Consider the following 25,999-nt stretch of genomic DNA (forward strand, 5'->3'; position numbering starts at 1 on the left):
TCTCACTCCCTGCATCTGCTACCGTACTACATATAATAAGTGAAACCCTATATGCTGCGATGATTGTAAAATCCTGGCAACAGTCAGGCTGACAGCAGCATCGCTGCTTTTTACTGCCCTCTTTGTTGGCACGCATTACTTTCTTAGATCTTGTGAGATCTTTGAAGCCTTCCCGATCCCCGGTTGTACAGCACCCACCACGGTGGGGAGCATGCTTGGTGTGGCTCTTAGGGGGATCTCTGTTTAGACACACACACGCGTGCACGCGCACACACATATCTACACCCCTATGGGCGAACAGACCACGAGCTGACTGCCCTGGAGACGTGGCCGACGTCCGGGCAGAGCAGGCGAGCCGGCTCTGCCAGCCAGCCTTTCCCGACCTACACGCATCTGGCTTTGTCCGCAAGCAGCTCTTGCACAGCCTGTCGGCAATACCAGCTGCGCGTAACGCGCAGGAAAGCATCTTTCGCCTCCGTCACGTGAAAACTTGACATTTGGCAACCAGGCTGGAGCAATAAGCGCTCGTGGAGAGGAAAATCTGATTTGCATTTGGGGCCGGAGCCTGACGTCAGCCGGAGCAGGAAGAGTGTGGTCTGGCCCTGGCAAGAAGCGCTCGTCTGCGTCGCTCGGCTCTTTGCCCAGCAAAGAGCAAGTCGTGCCGGGGTGGGAGCAGGCTGTCAAGGCCAGCCCCTTCGAGAAGAGGAAGCTTCGGGGAGAAAATCAGCCCTCTGCAGCACGCGGAGGGGGCAGAGGCGAGCACCATGCGTGGCCGCTGCTGATGGCCACGGTGGGGACAAAGGACCCTCCGGAGAGGGACCGCGACGCCATGACCCTGCAGCAGCCGCCCCTAGCCCTGAAGGGGGGCTCCCCCCCGGCCCTGTACATTCACAGCATGCCTGCCTGGGTGCTGGAGGATTTCTGCCAGAAGATGGACTGCCTGAGTGACTACGACTGGATGCGATTCGGTGAGGGTGGGACGGCGGGGCGGGTGGGCTGGCGGCAGGGACGGCGCTCGGCCAGCCGATGGGGTGGCGATGGGGGCATGCGTTTGGGATGTGTGGTGGAGGGGTGCGAGGTCCGGCTGAGGTAGGCGGCCATCCCCACGCGGGGCCTCTGGCCCAGTCGCTCCCCAGCGCTCAGAAGAGCACACCCTGTAGACAGGGAGTTCCCGTGCACCAGTCTGTTTTCGGGATCAAGCGAAACCTCTGATTAATAGGTGGAATTCCAGACTTCCGTGTTCCCTTGGCTTCTCCTGGGCAGCCAGGCTCCCTCCCCTCGCTCTCTGCTCTCTTTCACACTCCCCTCTCTCGTTGCGCTTTGATCTTCTGCTACTTGCCTGTTTTTACAACATCCCTCACGTGTGCTTCGACATCCTATGTTTTTCTTTCTTCCTTAACTTCATGTGTATTCCCACATACTTACTGCCCCTATTTTTCTTGGTCCTGGCCGTGTCCAGTTAATAAGTATAGAAAACGTAGTCCCTGAGGTTTTTTTTCTTTTTTTCTGTATCCCAGTCCAAACGATTCTAACCTGGATCTTTTCTTAGTTGGCCTACCTTCCTTTATTTCACATGATTTAATTTCTTTCAAGACTTCACCACCTCTGCTGAGTAAACTCTTACCCCAGTTAAACTTGCTGACTTAGGGTGGGCTCGGTCTCTGCTGTCTTCAGATGCATAAAGCTGTATGTCTAATGTCCTTCTAAAGCCAGCTGAGGTGCAAACTCGGGAATCTTTGTTTCTGTACACGCACCCCCCAGCCCCAAGCCTCTCTCCTTCGGGCTAATCAAGCAGCACATCAGGTGCGGGTCAGCTGAGAGGGGCTGAGTCAGACAGGCACCCTCGGTGGGTATCGCCCCCGGAGACCACAAATGAGCACAGCCGAATTTACACAAAATCCCGGGACAGAGGGACAAGGTAACCGTGTGTCACAAACCGCTGTTTCAGCACGGTTCCTCCTGGCTTCTCTCCCCTGACCCTCTGCCCTAAGGAGCTGGGGCTGCCACCTCCTGTCCTGCAGACGGCAGCAGGCGGGGAGAGGGCTCCCCAGGGCCGGCAAAGCCTTTTGCTGACAGCTGGGGAAGCTGTGACATAACCCCATCCCAAATATAGGGGCATTCCTAGACACCTTTGTTGTTTTACCTCGCCCCCCTCCAGCCCATGGTGCTGTAACTAGCACTGATGCTGTCCAGGGGCGTTGGATTTAGTGGGCGCTAAATAAGGGGAGGTGGATGACATGCTGGTAAGCCAGCCAAAAAGAGCACAGAGGGGTAACCAGCATGCTGTGCGCATTCAGGAATTGGGACAAATTATATAGGGTCAGCTTTAGCATGCTACCTCCTGCTCTTAAAATATAGCCGCATTTCACCAATAAGTTTATCTGACTGTAAATAAAACTCAGATGATTCAGTTACTATTTGGCTTACCATAATCATGGTATTTAGTAATGTAGACGGGAGTGCAGTCTCACCATTGACTTCTGTTACCTATTTTGGGAGAATCACACCAGGAATTTAATCTGAACTTACTTTGGTACAAGGTATTAAGGTGAAGGAAGATTATGGGAAAAAAAATACACTGAAAAGTGTGACTGGGTTGTCTTTTGGGGTCTCTGATAGAACAACATTTTTTCCAGAATAGTCGAAGGAATAAAAGGTATATCTTACTTTAGGAATTTTCTTCATGTCCGCATAGCTAATTTATTGCGAGCCTTCCTTTTAAAAGTGTGCACATGAAAAAGCAAAGTGCGTCTTGCACCTTAGCTTTCCCTGTTTGCACTTGCTTGTTTTTTCTAATTTTTAAACAGAAATATCTGTTGTCTCCCACTAGCCTCCTACGTGATAACTGATCAAACAGAGCTACGGAAAATCAAGTGCATGGAGAAGACAGGTATCAGCATAACAAGAGAGCTCATGTGGTGGTGGGGAGTGAGAATGGCGACGGTGCAGCAGCTCCTGGACCTGCTGCAAGGACTGCAGCTCTACCGAGCGGCTCAAGTCATTCTGGACTGTGAGTAGCTGCCCCTTCCTCCCGCAGGGAGTCTGTGCTGCTTCTTAGAGCACCCAGACCCAACCCAGTAAATCTGTCTTGCTAGCGAAATAAACTTTTTGCTGGGAGTCTCATACTCAAATTCTAAAATTTCCTCCACCGATTCTGATTTTCTGCATGCTCAAATAAAATTTGTGGTGGGAAAGGAAGAGGTGACATAGAGGAGGAATCACTGGTCCCTCTAGTTCATCATCCCACCTTTGTAGTGACCATCTTAGATGCTTCAAGAGGTGCCAAAGAGAGTTTTGCTGTGGTCTGAACCAGGGGTGGTACTTTCATGAATCAGACAGGGTTTCAAAACAGAGCTGAATTATTAATGTTTTAATTTTTCATACATGCTTGTTTCTCTGTGAAAATTTGTCATTATACTCTAATTGTCAACAAACTCAGAGTAGAAAAACATATAATCAGTTCTGCCTATGCAGCCTGCTTTCCTGCACCGTAAGAAAAAGGTTATGAAAGGGAGAAATGGTTTATCGACTACCTATATTACTATTTCTTTATCTCACTTCATCTTTCTCTATTCCTATCATATGTTCTCCTCGATCTCCCCATAAATTAAACACCTGTAGTCTTTTCTAACTCTTGTATGTAGTTCTTCTTGCCTATCTCCAGTTTACTCTATTTCAGATTTATCTTTTTTGAGATAGGATGATTAGTATTTGAACTCAGTGTGCCTAGTTAAGGTAAACCATTGCCTTATAGAAATCACAACACTTTTAAATATAATTTTCCTTTCCATTTTTCTCCATTGAAATTACATTTAAATTGCAGCTGTCCATTTTTGTAAGCCAAATTGTACCTTAATCCAGTTCTACCACCAAATCTGTTGAACCCTGGATAACATACTGTCTTTCTGTATTGAGTTGTCCCAAAAAGTTGAGTGGACCACATTCCCACCAAAAATCTACTCTCTGGAAATCAGATGTTTGTATGAATTTTGCCAGTTCTCCATACAGAATTACTAGAAAGAAAAATCACAGATTTTTGTTATGTGGCAAAAAATGCGTGGAGAAGTACTATCCAGGTTTAGATGGGAAACGGTCAAAGCTTCTGAGGGCATACGCTTCCACAGGTGGAAAATATCTGGAGGAGCACCATCTGCTCTTCACATCCTGTGACAGGGAAGCTGTCGTCGACAGGGGTGGCTATTGCAAAACAGCAGCCAGCCTCCACAGGGCAGGGCAACCAGCAGTCAGAGGTGCAGCTGGCATTCGCTGCACAGCAGCTAGAGGCCTTTCTTTTGGAAAGTCCAATAATGCATCATGGGTTTCTTGCCACAGCATTTCTTTGTGTAGCACTGCTGTTTTTCCGTAGTTTCCTGGCATTAGCATGACTTCTAACGTTCATTTTGGTATGGCAGAAAAAAATCTTTAACAATGGTATTCTAAAATTCTATTTTCTTTTTTTTAAAAAAGGAATATTACAAGCAGCCTTCAAGCAAATTCTGTCTTAGTACACCAAACACAATAACCACAGACCCTAACAAGAGCATTGCTCAGTATAACTGATTTTACCATCACTCATATGCAGCCTTTTGTTTCAGCAGATCCACTTTCTGACTGAATTCAGTCACAGCATTCCATTTAGGAGACTGTAACAATTCTTACTCCTCATTCCTCAGCGAAGCAAAGCAAGCTCCAGGAAAGCGAACTTGAATCTGTTTTAATTTGTGTATCAGTAATCCAAGTGTTACTTAGTCACAGTGACCGTGACTTTGAGGGTCCAGTCTAGTGGACAGGATGGAAAACAAAATCTTGATTTATTTTTTATTTTTTAATCTATACATTGAATAAATCTGATCTGGATATCACCAATGTAATAAGCCTGGCTCCCTGATAATGGTATTTTTATGGATACTCTGGAGTAGAGGGTGGCTTCCATGATGTGGTGACACTTTTGCTCTGTTCAGCATTTAACACAGCTGATTCCTAGTCCATACAGTTTCTGAGTGCTCTTATATAACACAGTATAACCTACCACACCTTAAATTCTCATTAGTTACAGTCCTTGCCTTCTTTCCCTGTCAGAACGCATTCTGGGGCTTACCTTTGTTTATGGATGGCTTGTTTTCCTTTACAGAGTTCATTGACCTTTCTGTAACCTGGCTTTATACATTGTGATTTAATAAAAAAAAAAAAACTACCTGCATTCTCCTTCCGAGAAACATAAAAACTGAAATTCAAAAATTACTGTATGTTTTTACCACTACATAATAGCAGCAACAATTTTCAATGTAATTTTTATCTGTCATGGAAAAGGCTGGTTTTGTTCAGCTAGGTACAATGCCATTTCTTTCCCATGTGGGTTAATTTTGCCATTTTTGCAGAAGCTGAGTTCAGAGAGCTTAGAAAAATTATTTGTTGTAACAACTGAGATGCTGCTGCTTTTACCCCAAAGTAGAGGGTTTTCTTTTCTTGTAATTACAGGCCTTTAAAACAAGACCATGAGTAGATTTCAAACTGAGATTAGTTCAGCACATTGCAGTGGTGAATCACTCCAAGAGAAGCTTCACGTATTTAATATCAGAGAGCTATTGCTTGCAAACCGCAACATTGTAGGATTCAAGCTGATGTATAGCACATTCTGTAAAACAACCCCCTGGAAACCCAGAGGCTGCACAGAGGATCTCTGATCATTAGGCCTGGTCCTTTGTGCAAAGGCCAGAATATCACACCAGATCAAATCCTGAGAGGCAGCATTTTAAAGCCCCTAGCAAGATTGCTTACACAAGAACCAAGTAAGATTTGTCTCTGATTATGCAAAATGCAAAGAATCAGGCTTTCAAGCCAAGAGCAGCTTCCAGCAACATCACCATTAAAAATAAAGATACAACACAGACAAGAATACTCATCATCACTGCACGGAAACATTCATCATCCCTCCGTTTGTCCAACTGGTTTTAAGTGGTATATAAATATCACTGTAGCTTGTGCAATATGCGCCTGACTTCAGCCTCTGGGACAAGAGGGGATTACCTGCTTTCTCTTGTGCTTCTGTGATTTACCTTTTTTTTTTTTTTGAGCTCTCTCAAAAACATGTCTGAGATTTTGGGGGCTTCACTTGCCACAAGCTGCAAAAACTGAGGGTTTTCCCCTTGTTAAAAATAAAATCCAATCAACTTCCTCCAGGCTGGAGGAGTACACTTTGGTGATTTCTAAGGAAAAGCTTGGTTTCTAAAAACTGTAGTTGGCCAGTGCAAGTAAACAGGGGTCTTATCATGATTTCTGTGGGCTAGGTAGTAAATAGGGAAAGTAAGTATTAAGAGATCATGGCAAGAAATGGACATACTCAATTCAGCTCATTAAGACACTGAATTGGTGTAATATATCTAACATACCTTTGTTTCTCTGAGTTCCTTTGTGACAATGGGTGAACTACAATACAGGACTGTTCCATGAAGGCCTTCATAAGGAGTTAGAAGTGACTTTGGTTTTGACTCTGAATTCTGTAAAGCAATGTGAAGGCTAGATAAAGAGGGTTTAAAAGAGGAAGGAGGAGACAAATCCTGTGGAGTCATCATTTTTTAGTTACGTTTTTGCATGATCAATATTATTTTTTGTCCCAGATCAATTCAAATGCAATAAATTGTAAAACTACAATGAAGTGATCTTTTTAAAAAACTTATAATAGTCTTATTGAAGACTTATATTGAAGTCCATAACAAAGCTTCATATTAATTTAAGTGGCAGAAAGTCTGGATTATTTTGTTGTTCTGCCATGTGGAAGTAGTTAATGTTTTCTAGAATTAACTCAATGCGGGCATTCCACTGTGTGCTCAGTCATAAGCAGAAGTGATTTCTAGCAGGATCTTTCTAGGTTTAGACAAATCTTTGAAGACTTTACCCTCTATTTCTGCTTTTTTATCTATATCTGAATATGCTTAACTCAGGTGATCTTCTTGGGGAGATACAGAGAATACACTGCTAGTTCTATTGGGCACTTTAGAAAACTAAGTGGTCCTTATATCACCGTAATGCTATTCATTCTGATTTAAAGCAATCAGATGCAACACATGGGTAGATGTTTTGCTGGCAGATTACTTCCAGGAGAATTCTACCTCCCTTCAGCAATTTCTTGCACTACTCTAGTCCTACTTCCAGATGTCCATAATAATGATTTTTTTTTGTTGTTGGTGGTGGGTTTTTTGTTTTAATGTCAGTTCTTTAGTTTCAGCAGTGACATGTTTGATGTGCAGGAAGTTGCAAAATTCATTAAAAACCCTGAAAAATATGTTGAAAGAGGGAAGCGATTCTAATTTTAGAGACTTCTAGGTTAAAGTACAGGAGGGAAAAGCCAGCAACTGCAGAATACAGGGACTGTCAGTTTTGACTAAAGGCCTGCAGACTGTTTCATGGATGATTTCAAAAACCTGTAAAATCTGGGATTTCATAGCATTCTGACACAGTAATAAAGAAACATACCTGGTTTTTCTGAGTTTTAGTTTGAAGACCTAGTTTCATTCAAACCTGCATTCATAGGTGACAAACCTATGGGTACAAACCGCAAGTAGAGGTCAAAGGAAAAAACTTGCCTGACATGAACATGCCCACTTCTACTGTTGTTGCTTTTATATACTCCTAACTCTTCAACCTTTAGTATGCTGAAACTGTCATAGCTTGTTGTCTCTTACACAGTTCTACTGAATCTTGGTTTATCGTAAGGAGCATAGATTATAAATGAAACATAGTGCTTCCTGCTTGTTTCAGATACTCCCAATGCTTTGTTTGTACAAAAAAACCCCACAAAGCTATTATCTGATTTCAAATGCAAACAGAGGCCTGCAGCTTTTGATCCCAAGATCACCACCATGCTTAAGATACAAAGCTGATAAAACAGCATGACAAAAACCCCCTTGTATTAATACTCGTGCTTATTTTCTTTTATATAAAAATAAAACATCAATTTTGATTTTTAAGGAAATGCTAAAACTATTGCTGATAAAAGGTGCCAGGGAGAGACAAAAGTTTAGAACTACAACCAGGAAAATGTTGTTATTAGGCAGTCCTTATATCACCCCTAGTGCACACTGGGCATTTCCAAGCTCCTTTTCAACCTCAGTTTTAAATGTATTCATGGATAAGAATTCAGCTGCTTCTTCAGGAGATTTTGACAGCCTTGTATATCACAGTATCTTGAATTTTTTTACTTTATTTTTTTCCCACCCTAACTGTAGCCTAATCTAATTATAATAATTCCCTCTAAGATGTACATATTTTTCAAGTCCATGTATGCTGGAAGCGTCTTTGTATTTCTCTTAACCAGAATTCGAGTTGCTTTTTCAGGCCTGATTCTGAGATTTTGCCAAGCTGTGTACAACATAGAATCTTTGAGAGTTGTAATGAATCAATAATTTGGCCTTTAATTTTTCCTTATATATGAGTCTTGACCTTTGACCATTTTTATGTTTTCCCTAGATTGTCTCCAGTTTGTTTCTTTCTGTTCATGAGTAAAAGTATGATTATTGCAACTAGTTCTATATAGGAAGGTGATTTCTGGGAATGAGCATGGTCATGACACTAAAACCACACAATTGAAAATAGTCCTAAAATATTTAACTGATTAAAACCAATACAACTCTGTCAAACTTCCTCCCAATCCCATGACAATTAACAAAGAACTAGATGCCTTCTTTAGGCTGGGAGATATTTGTGATTTGAGATTATTGGCTGAAGGATGCTGTATAGAAAATGACAAAATAAATACACTATTATTGTTAATTTCTTATTGTAAGAGATTGTGTATCTTTTGCATAGTCATCACTGGTATTTATGTGAAGCTATCACTTCTTATTAATTTTCAGTAGTAGTTAATGTAATGAATATGGTCTGAATTTAGATACCAATAGTATTCCAGCAATTTAACAATAAATTGCTTGAATCTTCATTTTAATGTTCATGTTAATTTACAGTCTGTTTTTCTGACTAGGATTATTTCCTGATAACTAATGAGAGTCAGTATCTATTTTCCCCAGTAATCTTCGTCTTTCCTTTGTTCTCTTTTGAAGGGACATCAGCCTCTAATATTACCAACTCTGAAAAAGAAAAGCTGGTAGAGCCGCTTAAACAGGAGAATGTATCTTTAACTCCCACAGAAAACAAAAAGAGAGAGAGAGAAAATGAGATAAGTCTGTTGCCATCACCAGACTCTTCATATCTGGGAGTATCAGCAGCAGATAGTGAGTAAAGTAATAGATTTTGAATTTGCTCTAACATTGAAATGGCCATATAGACAAGACTGCTTCCCTTTCGCTTTCAGTATAGTATAATGAATATATTGCTCTTCAGAATGGTCACATTTGAATATTTGCCTTTTTCCTAGCACTGTTGTCTCCTGACCTGTTTGTTTCTAACTTTAGCCCATGGCCTCCTGTTCCTCCTTCCTATAGCTCTCTTGGCCTTGAGAGATGCTGGCTATATCTATCCTGTGGGATCTCAAGACATCTCCCAGATCTCTGTGAACACCCTGGTCCCGTCCTCGCTCCGTACTAAGTCTAGATCAATGCATACATTTCCTGCCCCATGTCCCTCTCTCCATGCAAAATAAATCTAGGACAGAAGAGAGCTGTGCACGGGTCAGCAGGTCCCTCTGCCTGGGAAAGGGAGGGAGCAGAACCACAGGACATAATGAGGAGAGCATCTGACCAACAGTGTAGACATAGGGAGCTCTATGTCCTCGAGCCAGGACTAGAGAGATCTGCATAATCATCTTGCAAAGGGGAACCAGGAAAGTAGCTCCCTATCTTCACACAGTATTTCACATTTTGACAGCTTGTCACAGATTATCGCTGGTTAGGAAATTCAACAAAATACCTCAGACCTTCATAATTAGTCACAGGCTGTGGTATTACAAAAATAAGGTGTATTTTCAATGCTGTTATTTCAATTTCAGGTGCTGTTTCTGAAGGAGCGTTGTATTCACTCCCTTCTCCACCACCTCCCCCAAGACACCTTTTGAAATCCTTACAGTCAAATCCTCCTGTCTCATCAAGTGTGAAGGTAAATCCCTTTAGTACTCATTGATTATAACAATGAAAATTGTCTTTATGACATTCTGTGGTTTTTCAGTTAAAGTTTATCCCTCTACTTGTATAAAATACAGACCTAGTGAAAAAGTGGGGCTTGATTACTATTTGTTCGGACTGAATATAATACTAATGCTTCAATTAGATTACTTACAGTTTACATCACTTTTTTTGACAGTGAAGGACCAGTGAGGGAAAAAATTAACAATATTGCATACTGCATAGCTCAGCATGCTATGGATGTCATGTGGATAACATGCCCACAAATAGCAATTAATTTTGAAGGAATTTCCAGTATAGATTTTACAGCGGACTTAACACCTCTGGTATGATCATAGGACAGGGCAAAATATACCACTGACTAGTCAGAATGGCATACTACTTCTAGTTTAATTTTATACTGAAAAGGTGGTTTCTCCTCAAAACTGGGCTAGTATCAAATTTAAGTCAGGTTGCCCAGAGCCTTGTGTAGCTGACAGTTGAAAATCTGCAAGGATGAAGGTTCCATCCCCTCTCTGAGCCCCTGTTCCAGTGCTTAACCATCTCATTGTGAAGTTTTTCTCATGTTCCTAATGATTTCAGCACACAGTCTCCTGTTCCTTCCTCCCTATAGCTCTCTAGTCTAGCTAGATCTGTCCTGTGGGTTCTCAGAGTGTTTCCCAGACCCCAGTGCACACTCTGGTCCCATCACGGTTCTGTCTTGGCCTGTTTTCCTTGGTTTATTTTGTTTGAGTTTTTTTAAAGAAGATTTTGTTTTAAGACTTTAAACTCTTCCAAAATAATATGGTTCAAGAGTACCAGCCAGATGAGAAGATTGCTACAAAGAATGCAGCAGTTTCAGCGTTTCTTGAGAGGGAGTTAATGTTTTGTTTTCTCAAGTCTGGAGCACATTCAGGTTGTGAAAGCTGCATGATTAGGCTACAGTGGAAGTGTAATAACAATTGGCATTAGAACTTGCCACACTGGAAGCAACAAATTATTGTGCAACTGACACCAGATGCTTCAGAAGTAGATGCGAAGTTCCTACCGGAACATAAATACGTTATGAGGGACCCTACTTTCTGATCCAAGTGTTTCTTAATATATGCCCAGGCCATAAAGATTAATATTTTTTGTAACTTAAACTAACATCACTTCAAATAAATATATGGACTTTTAAACAAAACTAAGTCTGTTTTCTGGGAAAGGTGGAAATGCAAATTGGTAGCTGTTTTCAAGTATCTTCTACTATGCAAAAATTTTACATCAGCAAAACACATCAAGACAGGTATTACAAAAGGAAACCCTAATAAGTGATTGCACAGTACCTTTCACAGTTTGTTTCAGCAATCACAGTGATTGCTCAAATCATGGAAAAGAAAATATGACACCTGAAAGAAGGAAAAAGCATATGAATTTTCATGAGATAAACTTGTTTCTTCTACAAATGTGTAGCCTTGCAGCTCTTCTATGCCTCAGCAGGAGACAATGAATGATCTCCCCAGCGGGAGCCTTTTGTGGACCCAGAGGGAAGTTACTAATGCTACAAATGGCTTCAGTGACAACAGCAGAATTTGTGAAGGTATTTTTGCGGATGTCTACAAAGGTCAGAGAAACAACATAGTGTATGTCATTAAAAGACTGAAAGAGGCAAGTACTCCACCTTTTCTTTTTCTTTGAAGGGGTATGTTATTAGTCTCTCTCGAACATTAGCAGCTGTTGCTTAATATTGTGTGAGCAAGGGATCAGAAGAGCTACACAAGAGGAGAGGTAAAAAGGAAGTTATGTAAAGTAAGTAAACCTAGATTCAGCAAACACGTATGAGAGATACTTTACTCATGTGAGTGGTTTTATTAACTCTGTCCATGGGAGTATCCTGCAATGTAGCTACCTGCATTGATGATTGGATCAGAGGTGTCTTTACACTGTTCTGTTCTAGTTTTCAATTAATTGTTGCCTTTGACACAAAGTTGCCACCAGTGATACTTGCCTATTTTCTAAAGTAGCTTGTCATCTAGAGGCTAAAAGATCTGTATAAATACAACATCTTAATAATTACTATTGACATCCTCTTGCATGTTTTAATTTTTCAGATGGAATGCACAAGCCCAAATTCCACCCAAAGATTCTTTCATACGGAAGTACAGATTTGCTTTCGGTAAGTGGTTGGCTTTCAAATGCAGCCTGTGCATGTCCTGCATGTGGCCTGTTGCCCGTGTGTTTCCTTTAAGACTGATGTGTCTGTCTCCCAGGCACTGTGCTGTTCTGGGGACGGCGGGGTTATGCACTGCCTTTGCAGGAGACCTGGGGAAGCAGCGTGCCTCCCAGTGCTGCTGCAGGTCCCTGCTGAGCTCTGCCAGCCCTGGAGGTGGTGAGGGAGCGGTGCCTTGTGGAGCTTTGTACCCCTCCTACCTGCTCAGAACTGGGCTGTGCTATAATGATCTCTCTCTTTGCTCCTGGGTTGGTTAGCCTTCTGCAGTTCTGCTCAGGGCCATTCTGTGCTCCCAGCTGCAGGACACAATTCCCAGTTGCCTTGAATTTAGAAATTTATTCCATCTCAGGAATGTATTTTTCTGTGCTGCTCTGACTTCATTTGCAAATTATTGTTGATCTGTGCCTGCAGGTGTTCTCATGTCAACATTTTGCAGCTGCTGGGTTTCTCAGTAGAAACCGGATTGCACTGTCTGATATATCCATACCTGCCTAATGGATCACTACAAAACAAACTTCAGTGTCAAGTAAGCAAATAATCTGGGTCTGTTAGCTATCTGTGGTTACAAGTCCTGTCCTGTCCTGTTATTGTATGCATCTCTTTGAATTCTGAGGAACAGCCAAAAAAAAAAAAAAGTGCCCAAATATCTCTACTGCAAGTAGTACAAAGGCTGCAGCTCTTTTGCAGTTTTTCTACTGCAAAGCAGATCAGGTCAACAGGAAGTTTCTGCTGTGCAGCCTTTAGATTTTTAAAGTAATAAAGAATCTGCAAAATGTGTCTATTCATATTGTAATATTTCACTGGATTTGGGAATATGTTTCGGTAGAATCCGTCATCATATTCATTGGCATAATGTGCTATGAAGTTTTACGAGGGCTTAAGAGGGAATAGTTTGAAGTGTTCACACCTACTGAAAGAGCGTTTGCAGAGGAGATCATAGGGCAGAGAAACATCAGAAAAGAAGCCATCCATCAAAACCAGCGCTATGCCTCAATAATGGCCAGTACTTGGTAATTTGTACAAGCATGACCCTTGCGGTAGCCTTATCTCACTGTGTCCGATGGCAGGCAAAACGTGCAGCACAATATATAAGAATAGGTTTCTTCCTTGGCCTAGAAATCATCAGTTTCTGCCTTGGACCAAACTTTTGATTTAGGTCAGCAGGATTTTTGACTGGGACTAAAACTAAGTCTTTGGTTTTCAAAACTACTAATGTCTTACAGTTTTTTATTTTATAAAATATGATTTTTTTTCCTCACTTCCTTGCAGGATGATTCTGTTCCACTGGCCTGGGAGATGCGCATTAGCATTTCTATAGGACTCATCCGAGCTGTAGAGTATTTACATAATTTTGGAATTCTTCATGGGAATATCAAAAGGTGAGGGGTTTGGCATATTAGCACTTCCTTGGTCACCTGTTCATTCCAGGATTTCTTTAACAATAATGGCTGAAAGCTTATGCAGTTTTGAAATCCATTTGCAGTATCTTTTGGCTGTCTCTTGTTCTGTAAGGCATTCACTGTTTTATGTTGAATCTGTCTCTCTTTTCTAAATGATGGAAGTATACTCTTTTGAAGTAATTTCTGGAGTGCTTGTTTTTTCCCCTTTCTCTTTCTACCATTCTTTATCCTCTCATTCATACACAGCAGGCCAAATGCTGCAAACTTTCAGTGCTTAACTTTAAAAGTATAAAACTGTAATTCTTTACCTCAAGTTAAAGTAATTATTTGACCGGTATTGTTATTTGCCTTCCTTTATCACAGCTCAAATGTCTTGTTGGATGAAAACTTTACACCAAAGCTTGGACATTCAGGTCTGCGATTGTATTCTGTTGATAAAAAATCAGAATATGCTATGATGAAAACCAAAGTCCTCCAAGCTTCTCTTACTTATTTGCCAGAAGATTTTATCAGACATGGGCAGTTCACAGAAAAAGTTGACATATTTGGCTGCGGTGTGGTATGTTGCCTTTTTTCCATGTTCTGTTGCATTCTTTGGTGCTTCTAGACAGGAAATTGGATATAAGAGCTTGGGTCTCATACAGTTGTTTTGCTGGCAATTTCATATCATAGTTGCTGACTATATAATGTGTTGAAATCCTGTTTTTAATTATGTTCACACTCCAAATATACTTCAGTTTGTGGCAAAGTGAGGTGAGAATCTTTTGAACAACAGAAACAAAGTTGCTTCTTGTTGCAAAAAAATTGTTACTGCTGATTGTAGCAGAAAGACTGCAGTTAGGTTCTCAGAATTCTTGCAGATTTGCCACATGAACTGCTACAAACATCACCTGTTAATTTGGAATTTCAACTAAAATAATTGATAATTTATGATGTCAGCTGTCTCCAGGTGTTTCCATTTAAATAGAAAGTTACTCTGTTCAGTGTGATTTCTTATCTAGATTTAGAATGACTTTCTTCTCATCCTTTGTTTCAACAGTATCTATTGTACCTAACTATAAAATTTGGACTTGGCTCTGGAGGTAGATCTAAAGTGTCATAAAGATTGCCCAGATCTGGCATTGTTAAGCCATCTGAAATAAAAAAGAAATTCAAAATGCCCTGGCAGTTCAATTTTTCTTTAGTTACAAAACTTGTTTTTAAAAATAAATTAATTCTGAACAAATTGTTTTACCTTTCAAACGTATTTTCTAGGTCTTAGCAGAGATACTGACAGGGATTAAGGCACTGGATGAAGGAAGACACCCTATTTATCTGGTAAGAAAAAGCAGGAATAATGAATACCAACATGAGTGAATGGGGTTGCTGTCAGAAAATGAATTTTCATTTTATGTAATACAGTTTGTTATTTGCAGTCTGCTGTACACATCCTGAAGAAGGGATGTTTAGAAGCTATATCCTGGTTCCATTAACATCAACAGCCTACCTGCCTTTAGACAGAAGCAGAATATATATTCCCATTTCACATACCACACTCATGAGTGCTGGCCCGATGATGTTAGGAGATATTCCAGAGTAACTGGTGTTTAAATACATGCTTATTTAAGAGACAAGGCTTTGTGCTGAAATGCTGCTGCATGCTTTTTATGGGCCAGAAAGAGGTCTTATGAGCCAAACTGGGGAAACCTGGGTAGGCGGCAACTGCAGTTGCTCATCATCGTGTTTATCAGGCATTGGCATATTGCAGTAGTGTCTGGAATTCATATTGTGGCCAATTTGCCCAAGCTGTGATTAGAACTACACAAACTACTTTCACAAGCAACCAGAACTGGCCAGGCTCACTGATTGCCATTAACAACCATCTTCATGAAAACAAACTCCACCTATATTCCTTCTATGGGATACGCTTCTTCTGATTTGCCATCTTGTTGAAGCCTTTGAGGGGAAAACGATAGTATTCTTTCTTACTATTTCCAAGCAATTCAGCAATGTTCAAATGGGTTCAGAAAATAAAGGATCCTAGGTTTCTGATTTCTTTAAGAAATGTTTGAAAAGTCCTGTGCAAGAATGCTGCTTTATACAGTGTTGATTATTTTTCATTCCTATAAATGGTCATAAGCCTAGAAGAGCTGGGTCTGCTTTAGTGAATTTGACATTAGACACATGCAGAAAAAACCTTTGGCCTTTTCTCTCCTGTGAAAACAAACATTTCTGTCAGTTGCATGAATAGAGATTCTTAAAGCTTTTAGGTCTGTAAACCAGCCATCAAGGAGCAATAACAAATAATACATAGCAAGATTCATATTCTCAGTGATTCAGATAGAAATAAATGTTTGTGTTAATTTTTCCTTCACTAATGTATCTCTTTTCTTTGAATAGAAAGATATGATTGCTGATGAAATTCAAATAGCGAAAGACAGCTCATACTCCAAAGTAAAAAACTTTGAAAAGCTAGCTGCCAAGGAAATATGCTGTAAATACCTAGACAGGAAAGCAGGACACTTGCTGGAAGAGGTTGCTATTGATTTTGCCTCAGCCATCTGCCTTTGCCTGAGAAAGAAGAATTCTAACATAGCAGAGGTAATATTTTAAATACATGACCAAGTCTTCCTGACAGCAAGGTCTGAAGCTACAACATTCATGCCTTACTTATTTTTGAGAGTGTTGATGTAGGAGAATATGTGTAAGCAGGGGTACAGGAATTATTCTGCATTCACAGATTTTGTTGTTAAAAACAGGTGCTTGAAATTATGGAAATGGCTGAAAATAAATTAAGAGAGCATTACATCTGTGGAGGCAGCACTTCTGGATTGTCCATGAACACTCCAGAAGAAACTGATGATGAGACAACTAGTCTCAGCATGGATGTGCCTTCTGCAGGGGAGAATAAAGAGGACAGCATGCAGCCAGTAATCCTGACAAGTGCCAATCCATGCACACCTTTAAGAGGAGTTGTGTCACCTGACATTTACTGCGGACAAATGTCAAGGGTCCCTTGTGAATCAGATGAATCAAGTAGTTTTGTATGGAATCCTTCAGAAGGATCTACAGATGAGCTATCTAGCAACAGCTGTAACAATTCAGAAAATATGGCAGCCTCTGATGACAGGATCAAGCAGGAAAAACCTGCAATTGGACTCCAGGAAAGAAATGCAGCATGCACCAAAAGCGATGATGTCTTGGAAACAGAGTCTACTGCACAGAGCACCTTTCAACAAAAAAATGCAGACCTTGACTCTTCATGTTCTTCACAAGGTAAATCTAGATAAATCTGAAGGGTGCATGCAGAACATTCAAACACACATGATCTTCAAGCTGTTTTGACAAATCTGCCCATGCTTCTGTTACGATAACCAAAGTCTTTGTAAAAGTGCTCTAGTATTATAATAGTAGGGACAAATTACTCTTCTCCAGAATTGCTTAGGTTCTTCTTCCTACTTCTAAACACATTTCAGTAAATCTTTTCTCCTTGGTTATGATTTTACCAATAAATCTACAAAATGTTTTCTGGTTTTCTATCAGATTTTTTTCCTAAGCCAGATTTGGGGTTTTGTTGGGTTTTTTTTGGTTTTTTGGTTTTTTAGTTTTTTAATTTAAAATTATCATCCATTCCTTAGACAATAGATAGATTTTTTTCTGAATATTTGGGCGCTTTTATTTTTCAGCATCAGCCAGAGAGACATCTTGGAAAATAAAGATAAATGATCAAAAAAAGAAGCTCATGGAAAATATTTTGTTGTATGAAGAAGACAAATTAAACAGTTCTGAACTTTTTGAATCATAAATTGGATGGATTTATTAGCAGTGGCCAGCTCAGAAGAAGAAGTAAGGACTGTCTCTTCATTAGAAGGGTGGTAAAAGTGTACCTTTTACATAAGGTTAAGTAGCAGATTTGGATCAGAAACATTAGCCCTGACTGAAGAAAACAAAAGTGATCACACTTAGAAGAAGCAGAAAATATCTGTTCTAAAGCAAATTAAAGCACAATGCCACTCTGTAAACAGAAATGCCTTCTTCCTTTTCATCTGCAATGTAAAAAGATACGGCAAACACAAACAATTGCCAAAATAATTTAGGATCCTTTTGCAGTGTATTTCAGAAAGCATCTACATATAATGTATGTCTTATTAAAAAAACACAGTCCTAGAAGTTACGGGGCAAGCACTGATCAGCAACTGGTTAGCAATACCCTTTACTGTTATCCCACTGTGTACAGGCAGAGGGAAGCCTTCAGAGAGATGGGAGTAGGTTTCAGTTTTCAAATGAATCTATCCTAGTCCGTATAATCTTAGTCCACATAACTCAAAACCACTGCATTACCAGAGAGGGGAATTTTTATGCAAGTTCTCAGATGTATTCTATGTGACTCAATCTCAATTTGAATTGCACTGAACATAGTTGTAAGTAATTTAAGCCATGTTAGTCTACTCTATGAGCTGCTCTACTACGTATATACATAGGACACCATTTGAAGTCTAACCTTTAAGTTCCACTGTCAGGAGTTCTAAGTGTTTAATACTTCGTAAGAGTATTTTTGGAAGTTATTTTTTTCTAAGTGTCCTTTACATGTTGTTAAGGTTTCTCATTGTGTTTCACATGGTCATTGTTGTATATTTTGGATTAGGGACAAGCTTTTAATTTAAAATATCTTTAATTTTGTTATAGGTCACTTGAAATTTGATTTGTTATATTTATTTTGGCAATGGGTTAAAGAATCGGTGAAAGATGAGCTAGCAAGCGGACCTGTTCATGGTGCCACGCTCACCACATATTCTCAGAGAGGAATCATTTTGTGTGTCTCTTGGCTTACCCAGCATTAGCAGCCTTGGGGTCAGCCTTGGTGATCACGCTTAAAAGAAGAAAAATAGAAACTTGTATGCCATCATACATATTATTAAGTGAAAACCCCCTTAAGAAAGTGTCACTTTCATTGCTATGACTATTTATTATTTGTAATATTGTCAGTATATTCCATTCTTGTGCAGTCTAAGGAAATACAGGTTTATTATAAACAAAAAGAACTATCAGAACATGTAGCTCAGCTTACAGACAGGTGACTGCTGCCTTCTTAGCATAGGTAATAGGGCCTGATGTACAGAAATGGCTAAAATTCACAATGGAGTTCAGGGAATATTTTTAAAAAATATGAATTTATATGCAAATCTTTTCACTGGAATTGTGTAATGGTATAGTTTTCCTAGCTTTACAGGAAGGTCTCCAATTAAGGCCTCATATCTTCTATATTTGTACAGTACCTAGTTCATTGTAGGTACTATTATGAGCAGGAAAAACTATTTTAGCTAAAGACCTGAGTATTAGAATCATCTACACATTTATCAAATTGATTTCTACACTAAAAACTGGTAAAATTCCTTAATTATAAGTGCCTTGGATACTGTCTATATATTTGCCAGTGTCAGTTTTTTATTTTACCAGAATCAAACCAAGAAAACACTGGTACTGACATAAGAAATATTGAGTGTACTCAGATTGATCAATAACTGCTTAATTCTACATGAGATTTTATTGAGATACTTCATGGCACTGAAAATTTAATATTAATTGTTTTTCATGGGTATATTTTGGGAGATCCATGGTAAATACCTCGGGTCTCCTCCACGAAGAAATGCACATAGACACGCCCCAGAGCTGAATGGAAAACCTAAGTTTTTTGAACTGAGAAACATAATTTAGACACAGTTCTGTTTCACAAAAATGCTTTAAAGGTTTTGTTCTCTTCTAGTCACAAAATGAAATTGTTACTCTTTGCCTTGTTCCATGTTAGTTTTAAAATATTCTCAGGCGAGATACATGGTCTTGTAGAGTTACGTAAGTATATAATGTAACATATATAAGACACTGCGTAGTCTTACAATAATGGTACTCTGTTACATAACTTGGCTATTCAGTATAATGTATGTTTTAATCTCAACTTGGCAAATTTATACATTACCATTTACTAATACCTCTGTGAATAAAAAAACTGAAAAAACCCCCTTTTTTATAGCCTGCTTTTTCATGATTTATGGCACAGAAAAATGTGTCTCAATCCACCCTATTTTAGGTAAATTTGTGTTCATAGGGAAGCAGCTCAAGGTCTCTTTACACACACTTAATCATTAGTAATTATTAGTACAAACATGTTTATTCTATCTTCATTCACTGTTAAATAGCTAATTTTTTCCTTTGAGGTGTCTCTAAAGAAAAACGTCACTCTAAAATTAATAATTACAAGGATTACTGAGATACAACTGGCATTTATTGTTGTTTAGATGCAGAATCTACAGTATCCTTTATCCTTAAGACATTGTAGCTCTTTGTCAAAAATGGACAACTCTGCTTTTTTTTTTATCTGTGAACACTAGAATAAGGGCACAGAATATAATTTTTTTTTAAATATAGTTGTTATAGAACTATAGAACTGTGCAAGTAAAACTAATTTGGAGATTAGCACCTCCCAAAGGTGCAGTTAAAACCTAGAGACTGAACATCATCCTATGTTGTTGATTAATGGTCAGAATTACCAATTCATTGATACATTATTCTATTTTTTTCTTGTATGCTTAATTTTAATAATGTGAATAAATACAAACATGGAAGTATCATGTCTACTAGCAAAACTGAAAAGGCATTTACATATGTAGAGTGTGAAGAAAGCTGCGTTACACAGTTTTCAAGGTTACTAATTGCTATGTAACAAACCAGCAAATTTTTCTGTAACCATTGACTGCATCTTCTGTATCCTTTGTACTAGAACATTTTTGCATCTAAAAATGAAATGTCCATGCTATAAAATACACAGCTTCCAACATGTGCTAGGGTTTTTTGGTTTTTTTGGACAACAGTGAAATAGATGCATTTCCTAACATTTGATGAATCATATTTCCTTTGCTATATCTTATACAGTTGCTGCCATTTGTTAAAGTAAATGGTAAATTTCCCTAAATTGAAAGACTGGACTACACCTTCAAGCATTCCAGTAAAGTGAGTGTACAAGGACAACCCAACCACACATGACATTGATCTATACACATTATTAAAGTAGAATCTTTTTGTGTTTACAAGTTGAACCTGCAATTGGAAAGTTCGTACTTCAAGATTGAAGTCCTACAGGAGAATGTTATCATTCAGAGAAAACTACAGTATTATTTATGCAAAGCCATTGGCTCTTTAGAAAACTTTAAGGTACTTGTAGCATACTTCTCATGTATTCGCCCAGTGGTGAGTAACCCTAATCCCGAGCCATGTGAGAGGCTCATTGGAGAGGGAGAAAGGAGCTGTTGAGCCCCACAGAAAAATCAGCGTTTGCATTTGTGGGAGGGTGCGTTTGACAGGCTGGGAAAGACGAAAAGCAAGTAGAAGAGAAAAAGGCATGACTGCGTAGCTAAGTCAATAATAACAATTCTCAGGATGACATGCTCATCCCCACGCACCAGCCTGCATACAATCAAATGTGTATTTCGTATTTTGTGTGCTGTTCTGCATGACGCCCTTGCCCAAAGTGATGTCTTTCAGCTGCAGTAATTCACACGGTACAATCCACGCGGCTTTTGCAGCATTCCCAAGGGATACAAATATCTTTCTTCCCCTCGTTAAGTCCTCTAATTAATAAAGCCTGTCCTGCCGAGAAGGGGCTTGGTACAAAAGCCCACAGGGGACCGCAGGCCCGCCCCGCGGCAGAGGCTGGAGGCCGCGCCCTCACGGCCGCGGGCCAGGCTCCTGAGGGCCGAGCCCAGAGCCCGCGGCCACCCCGGGTCCCGCAGCCCACCCCACAGCGTATTTCTGCCCGTCCCGTTGCCACCGACCGCTTTCCGCCGAGCGGTCTGAGTGCGGCGCAAACGGGCTCAGCGGCGGCCGGCGGCGGGGCTGAGAGGAGCGAACGGCGGGGCGGAGCGTCCTTCCCGCCCTTCCCGGGTGCCCGCCACAGCCAATCGTCGCCAGCGGCGGCGGGAGGCCGCCCAATCGGCGCCAGGGCTGGCTCGAGGTCCCGCCTTCGGGGGCGGGGCTGTCCCTGAGGGACAGCCTCCGCGCTCGCCCCTGAGATGCTGCGGGGCTGGGTTGGCCTTGGACCCCCCGCCCCGAGCGGGGGGCGGCTGCGAGGCGGCGGTGCTGCAGCCCTGGGAGCCGGGCCGGCGGCCTGAGGGGTGCGGGGGACCTAGCTGGGCGTAGGGTTCCCCGCCCAAGCATGGCCAGCTGCCTGGGGGGCGGCCGCAGTGAGTCCGTGGGGCAGGAGGCCCAGCCTCGCAGCAGGGCAGTCCCTGGGCCTCCGCGGCTCTGGGTACCCAGCACGGGTAGCTGGTCTGAAGGGCTGCTTCAGAAGCAGACCTAGGATTTCAGCGTGAGAGAGTGCGTTGCTTTAAAAGGCAAATGCTCTTCGTGGCTGGAAGAGCCAGCGTGTAGGAGGGGAGCGCAGGAACGCTACTGCTACAACAGCATTGGTAAAAGCACCTGAATTTGTTTTTTTTTTCTTCTCCAGGCTTGGGTTGGGATGGAGTGACAAAGGCTTGTCCTATAACAATATGCTGTTTATTGGCTGTGTTTTAATGTAGTGGTCTGAAGTGGGACATCTGTGGAAAGCAAATGGAAGTTGTTTGCATCCTGTTTCACAAGGAAATTTTAAGTGTGTGGCTCTCGAGTTCCTAGCACTTCTTATAGAGTACTGGCAAGCGTTGGTTTTAAAAATAACTTGCAATGTATGCAGTTGGGTTCATGTTCTTTATTCCCTTATGATGAATAAAGTTGTTTCTGTAAGAGCAGAAAAGAGAATCCCACACTGCTTAGGTTCTCACTGGGTACTGCTAAGACTAAAGGAAGAGTCCTGGTCAGATTTGGCTTGCCTGACATCCTCATGCCAACACCAACAATGCTAATGCTTTAAATTTTTGTTTGTGACTTAAACTTTTTGCTAAACCCTATCAGTTAATGGTTACCTGTGTCTAAAAGCGCAGAGATTTAGTCATAGTCTTTAAATACGTGTAGATATATAATTATGTAGTGTCATTGTTTGCCATCATTAAGTCTTGCGGGACTTTTATTATCAGTGATATCTAATAGTCTTGAGTTCTGTTATTGAAAACAAGCCTGTAGATGCACGTGTAAATGAAAATTTCAGGTTTCAGACATAATTTCCTTTTCCAGTTAATAACTCTTGGAGGGCAATCTAACATCATTTGTTCATTACTTTAAGGACTTCTAGAGTTGTTCCTGTCACTCCTATTTTTAGGTATGAAGTAATGTTTTTTTGTGGAAGACTTTCAAATCTTGACTTCCTGTTCTTGTAACAAACTGCAAGAATAAGAATGAACATAATGGATTGAGAAAGTATTTAAATTGTAAAGCTGATGTAAAAATCCTTTGCTGCAGCAGAGCAACTTCGGTTTTTTTGCTTTGCTTACTGTAGGTGGTTGTTTTCTATAGACCCTCAGGCTTTCTAAAAGGCAGGTTTTTATCTTAACAAGTGAGGCTATGAAACCATAATATTCATTGAGTTTGTGTTGGCCAAAATCAATTGTATTCTCTAACTATTTACCCTTTTTTTGGGGTGTGGGTATGTGTGTGTATATATATATATAATTTGATAATGCCTGAACATCATTTAGTATCCAGTGATGTCTGATGGTCACTTAATATTTCCATTCAGGTAGACAACTACTGATGTGTTTTATTGTAAGCATAAGTGTGATGAGAGCAAAACTGTAGGAAATCAGACTACTCCATTTCCAGTTATCGTACTGGCTAGCTGCAGAGTTTTATAGCACCTTCCCCTTTCTTGGGAGGGGGGAAATGTTCTCATCCTTTAGGTTGTTGTTCTCCCCTAAATCAATATCTGTTTAGTTGTTCAAAACTGCTTAAACATGTTACTAACAAATAGACTTTTTCATTTATTATCTAGCTTGAAAATAAGCCTGAGTGTGATGAGAGAATAACAGACTGGAAATCACAGGAAGAAGAAAACAAAGCATCAGTGATCCACCATAACATGCCTTGAGGCACTCCCAAGTGCTTTTGGAAAGTCAGTAGGGGAACTGTCAGTAAGGAGGTATCTCCACCAGGTGAAGTTCAGGCTGATAGCCTGCAGTGTGGAAGAAGTGTTGTAAGCTCGCTTGCACCTCAAGAAGTGTCCGTGTCATTCCAAAACTTGAAGAAGGCTGACAATTGCAACTGTGTTCAGACAGAAAAAACAAGCAGGTGAACGAAGCTGTGGTTGTCCAGTTGTTATTCAGAATGACTCTGAAGGTCACCTTGTGACTTGTCAAAGTGCAGTCACTGAAGAAGCCCCTCCAAGTCTGCATATGTGGCTGAACCAGAGGAAAAAAAAAAAAAAAAAAAAAAAGGGTGGTGAGTATGTCTTTGAATGGATGTGTTGAAATATTTGTGGGATCTCACTGGTTAGAATCTTTTTGAAAAATTTTAAATTAAGAGGATGAAATGTTTTTAGTCTGCTTCTTACTTTAGGAGTTTCCTGGTTTTGTAAAGTCCAGTCTAGTGATGTACCATTACAGGAAAAGGGGAAAAAAAAGCATTAGATCATTCTTTAGTTGGGGGAACTATTACAACTGAAGTGACTGGATATTTTCCACTTGCCTAATCTACAAAGAATTAAACACTTAAAGTCATTATAAAATACTAGCTACTTATTTTGAGGGACTCTTGATTGTTATTTCTTTGATGTTACTATGAATTTTTTTTTTTTTGCATAGGAACTGTGTTGATTATAGCTTAATTAGTCACCTTTTTTCATCTTCACATTTGAATAATCATCTCAAATTAGTGGAAGAAGACAATTTTTACTTAATGATTTTGGAAAACAGAAGTAATACTGCATCCTCTTCAATTTAGGGAGATTGATTACAGCTGAAGGTGAGTCCCATGGCAGCTGCATTTGCCTTTTCCTAATGTGATTTTTTTTTTTTTAGTATATATATTTCGTTCATTATCTCAAATTATTAGTAAGAACGAACCATAAAGAAATAAGCATATTCAGCTGCAGCATGAAAAATATCTTGATTGTGGGCACTTAAGTAATACTGGAATGGTGACCAATTCCAAAATAGCTTCTGGTTAGGGAAGTCTGGGTGAATGACTTGGGAGTAACACAGAAGTGCACTCTTCCTTTTCCTCCCCTGCTGCCCTCCCATCCAAATAATATTTACGGACATAATAAAATATTTGTGTAACTTTGTGGATGGCTCCTGGTCACGTAAGAGTGCTTTGTCATACTGTTACTGAGTGCATAAAGTAATATTGTTTTAGGGGTTGTTTTGCTTTTCAACCCTGCAAGAATCCATTCCCTCTGGTTGCTGAAATCTGAGAAGAAAGATGAGTATGGTGAGGTTCTTGACTTTGTTGGAAACATCATTACCAAGTGAATAGAAACTGGATCTGGGTTGGCAGAGAAAACATGCTTTTACTTTGGCTTTTGATTGTGGGGGTTTTGTTGTTGTTAAATAATTCCTTGCATCTTGGCTAGATCACCTTCTTGGCATTCATTGTATGCAGTATTTGGGTTAGGACAACCAGTTCTAGTGAATACCTAGGTAATTGCCCAGCTTCTGTTAGATGTTTTTTTTTACCTCAATGTCATTGCTCAGAAATAAGATAATGAGAATGGCAGTTTTGAAATTGCCTGTGCTCTGTCAGAGGGTAGAGATCTAGCTTATTTTTTCAAATAGATTGCATAGTTGTTTTGGAAAAATCCTAGAGCAGATATGATAGGAGTAGCATGGGTTATTTTATTTTGCTGTACAGGGCAAATTGTACCACATGAGCACACCCTGAGCAGTATAATCACAGTGAGAGCTGAGATAGCCTTTTTTTTTTTTTTTTTTAAACTCATGTTGATATGCGCAAAAAGAAGAATTTTGAAATATCTGTGTGCCAGCTAATTCTGATTGTCATGCAACTTACTATTCTTGAAAGTGTTTTATTGAAATTTTGGTTCTTTTTTCCATTTGGTTTGCAACTCAAAGGGGAAGAGATGTTAGAGCAAATCAAATTTGGTATAAAGTTTTAATTTAAAAAGCTTCTTGAACAGTTGTTCCTTAGGAATGAGTTTTGCATTGAAAATGGCATGTATTCCACAATGTACTTTTAAGGGAAGTCTAGAGATAGACAAATAACTATACACCAGAAATACTGAACTAAATCACTTCTGCCTCAGTATGCAAAGATGCTTTAATAGATTAGACACTTTGAACTGTTTGAATCGGGTGCTAACTGCCTTCTGTGGATGTGGTGATAGGACAAGTGGTAATGGCTTTAAACTAAAAGAGTAATCATGGTAGTCCAGTGCTTTGCTCTTCAGGCATTGCTTTACTGGCAGCTACAGTGTCATA

At 40.2% G+C, this 25,999-nt stretch overlaps 1 protein-coding gene across 4 annotated transcripts; it reads left to right on the plus strand.

The window, feature by feature from the left end:
- The first annotated feature begins 759 nt into the window (after window positions 1–759).
- On the plus strand, window positions 760–20,477 carry IRAK2 (interleukin 1 receptor associated kinase 2). Of its 4 annotated transcripts, none has more exons than XM_052776455.1 (13): window positions 760–968; window positions 2,831–3,010; window positions 9,057–9,227; window positions 9,941–10,047; window positions 11,508–11,702; window positions 12,146–12,210; window positions 12,676–12,790; window positions 13,534–13,643; window positions 14,028–14,223; window positions 14,919–14,981; window positions 16,044–16,244; window positions 16,403–16,919; window positions 17,330–20,477. In XM_052776455.1, the coding sequence occupies exons 1-13, from the start codon at window positions 782–784 to the stop codon at window positions 17,446–17,448; spliced, it is 2,226 nt and encodes a 741-aa protein (XP_052632415.1). In that variant the 5' UTR covers window positions 760–781; the 3' UTR covers window positions 17,449–20,477. The 4 variants fall into 4 exon arrangements, with proteins under 4 accessions (XP_052632415.1, XP_052632417.1, XP_052632418.1 ...); XM_052776457.1 differs by having other exon boundaries at window positions 11,532–11,702; XM_052776458.1 differs by having other exon boundaries at window positions 11,535–11,702.
- The last annotated feature ends 5,522 nt before the right edge of the window (window positions 20,478–25,999 follow it).

Source organism: Harpia harpyja, chromosome Z, assembly GCF_026419915.1.
Source record: "Harpia harpyja isolate bHarHar1 chromosome Z, bHarHar1 primary haplotype, whole genome shotgun sequence".
Taxonomy (NCBI): Eukaryota; Metazoa; Chordata; class Aves; order Accipitriformes; family Accipitridae; genus Harpia; species Harpia harpyja.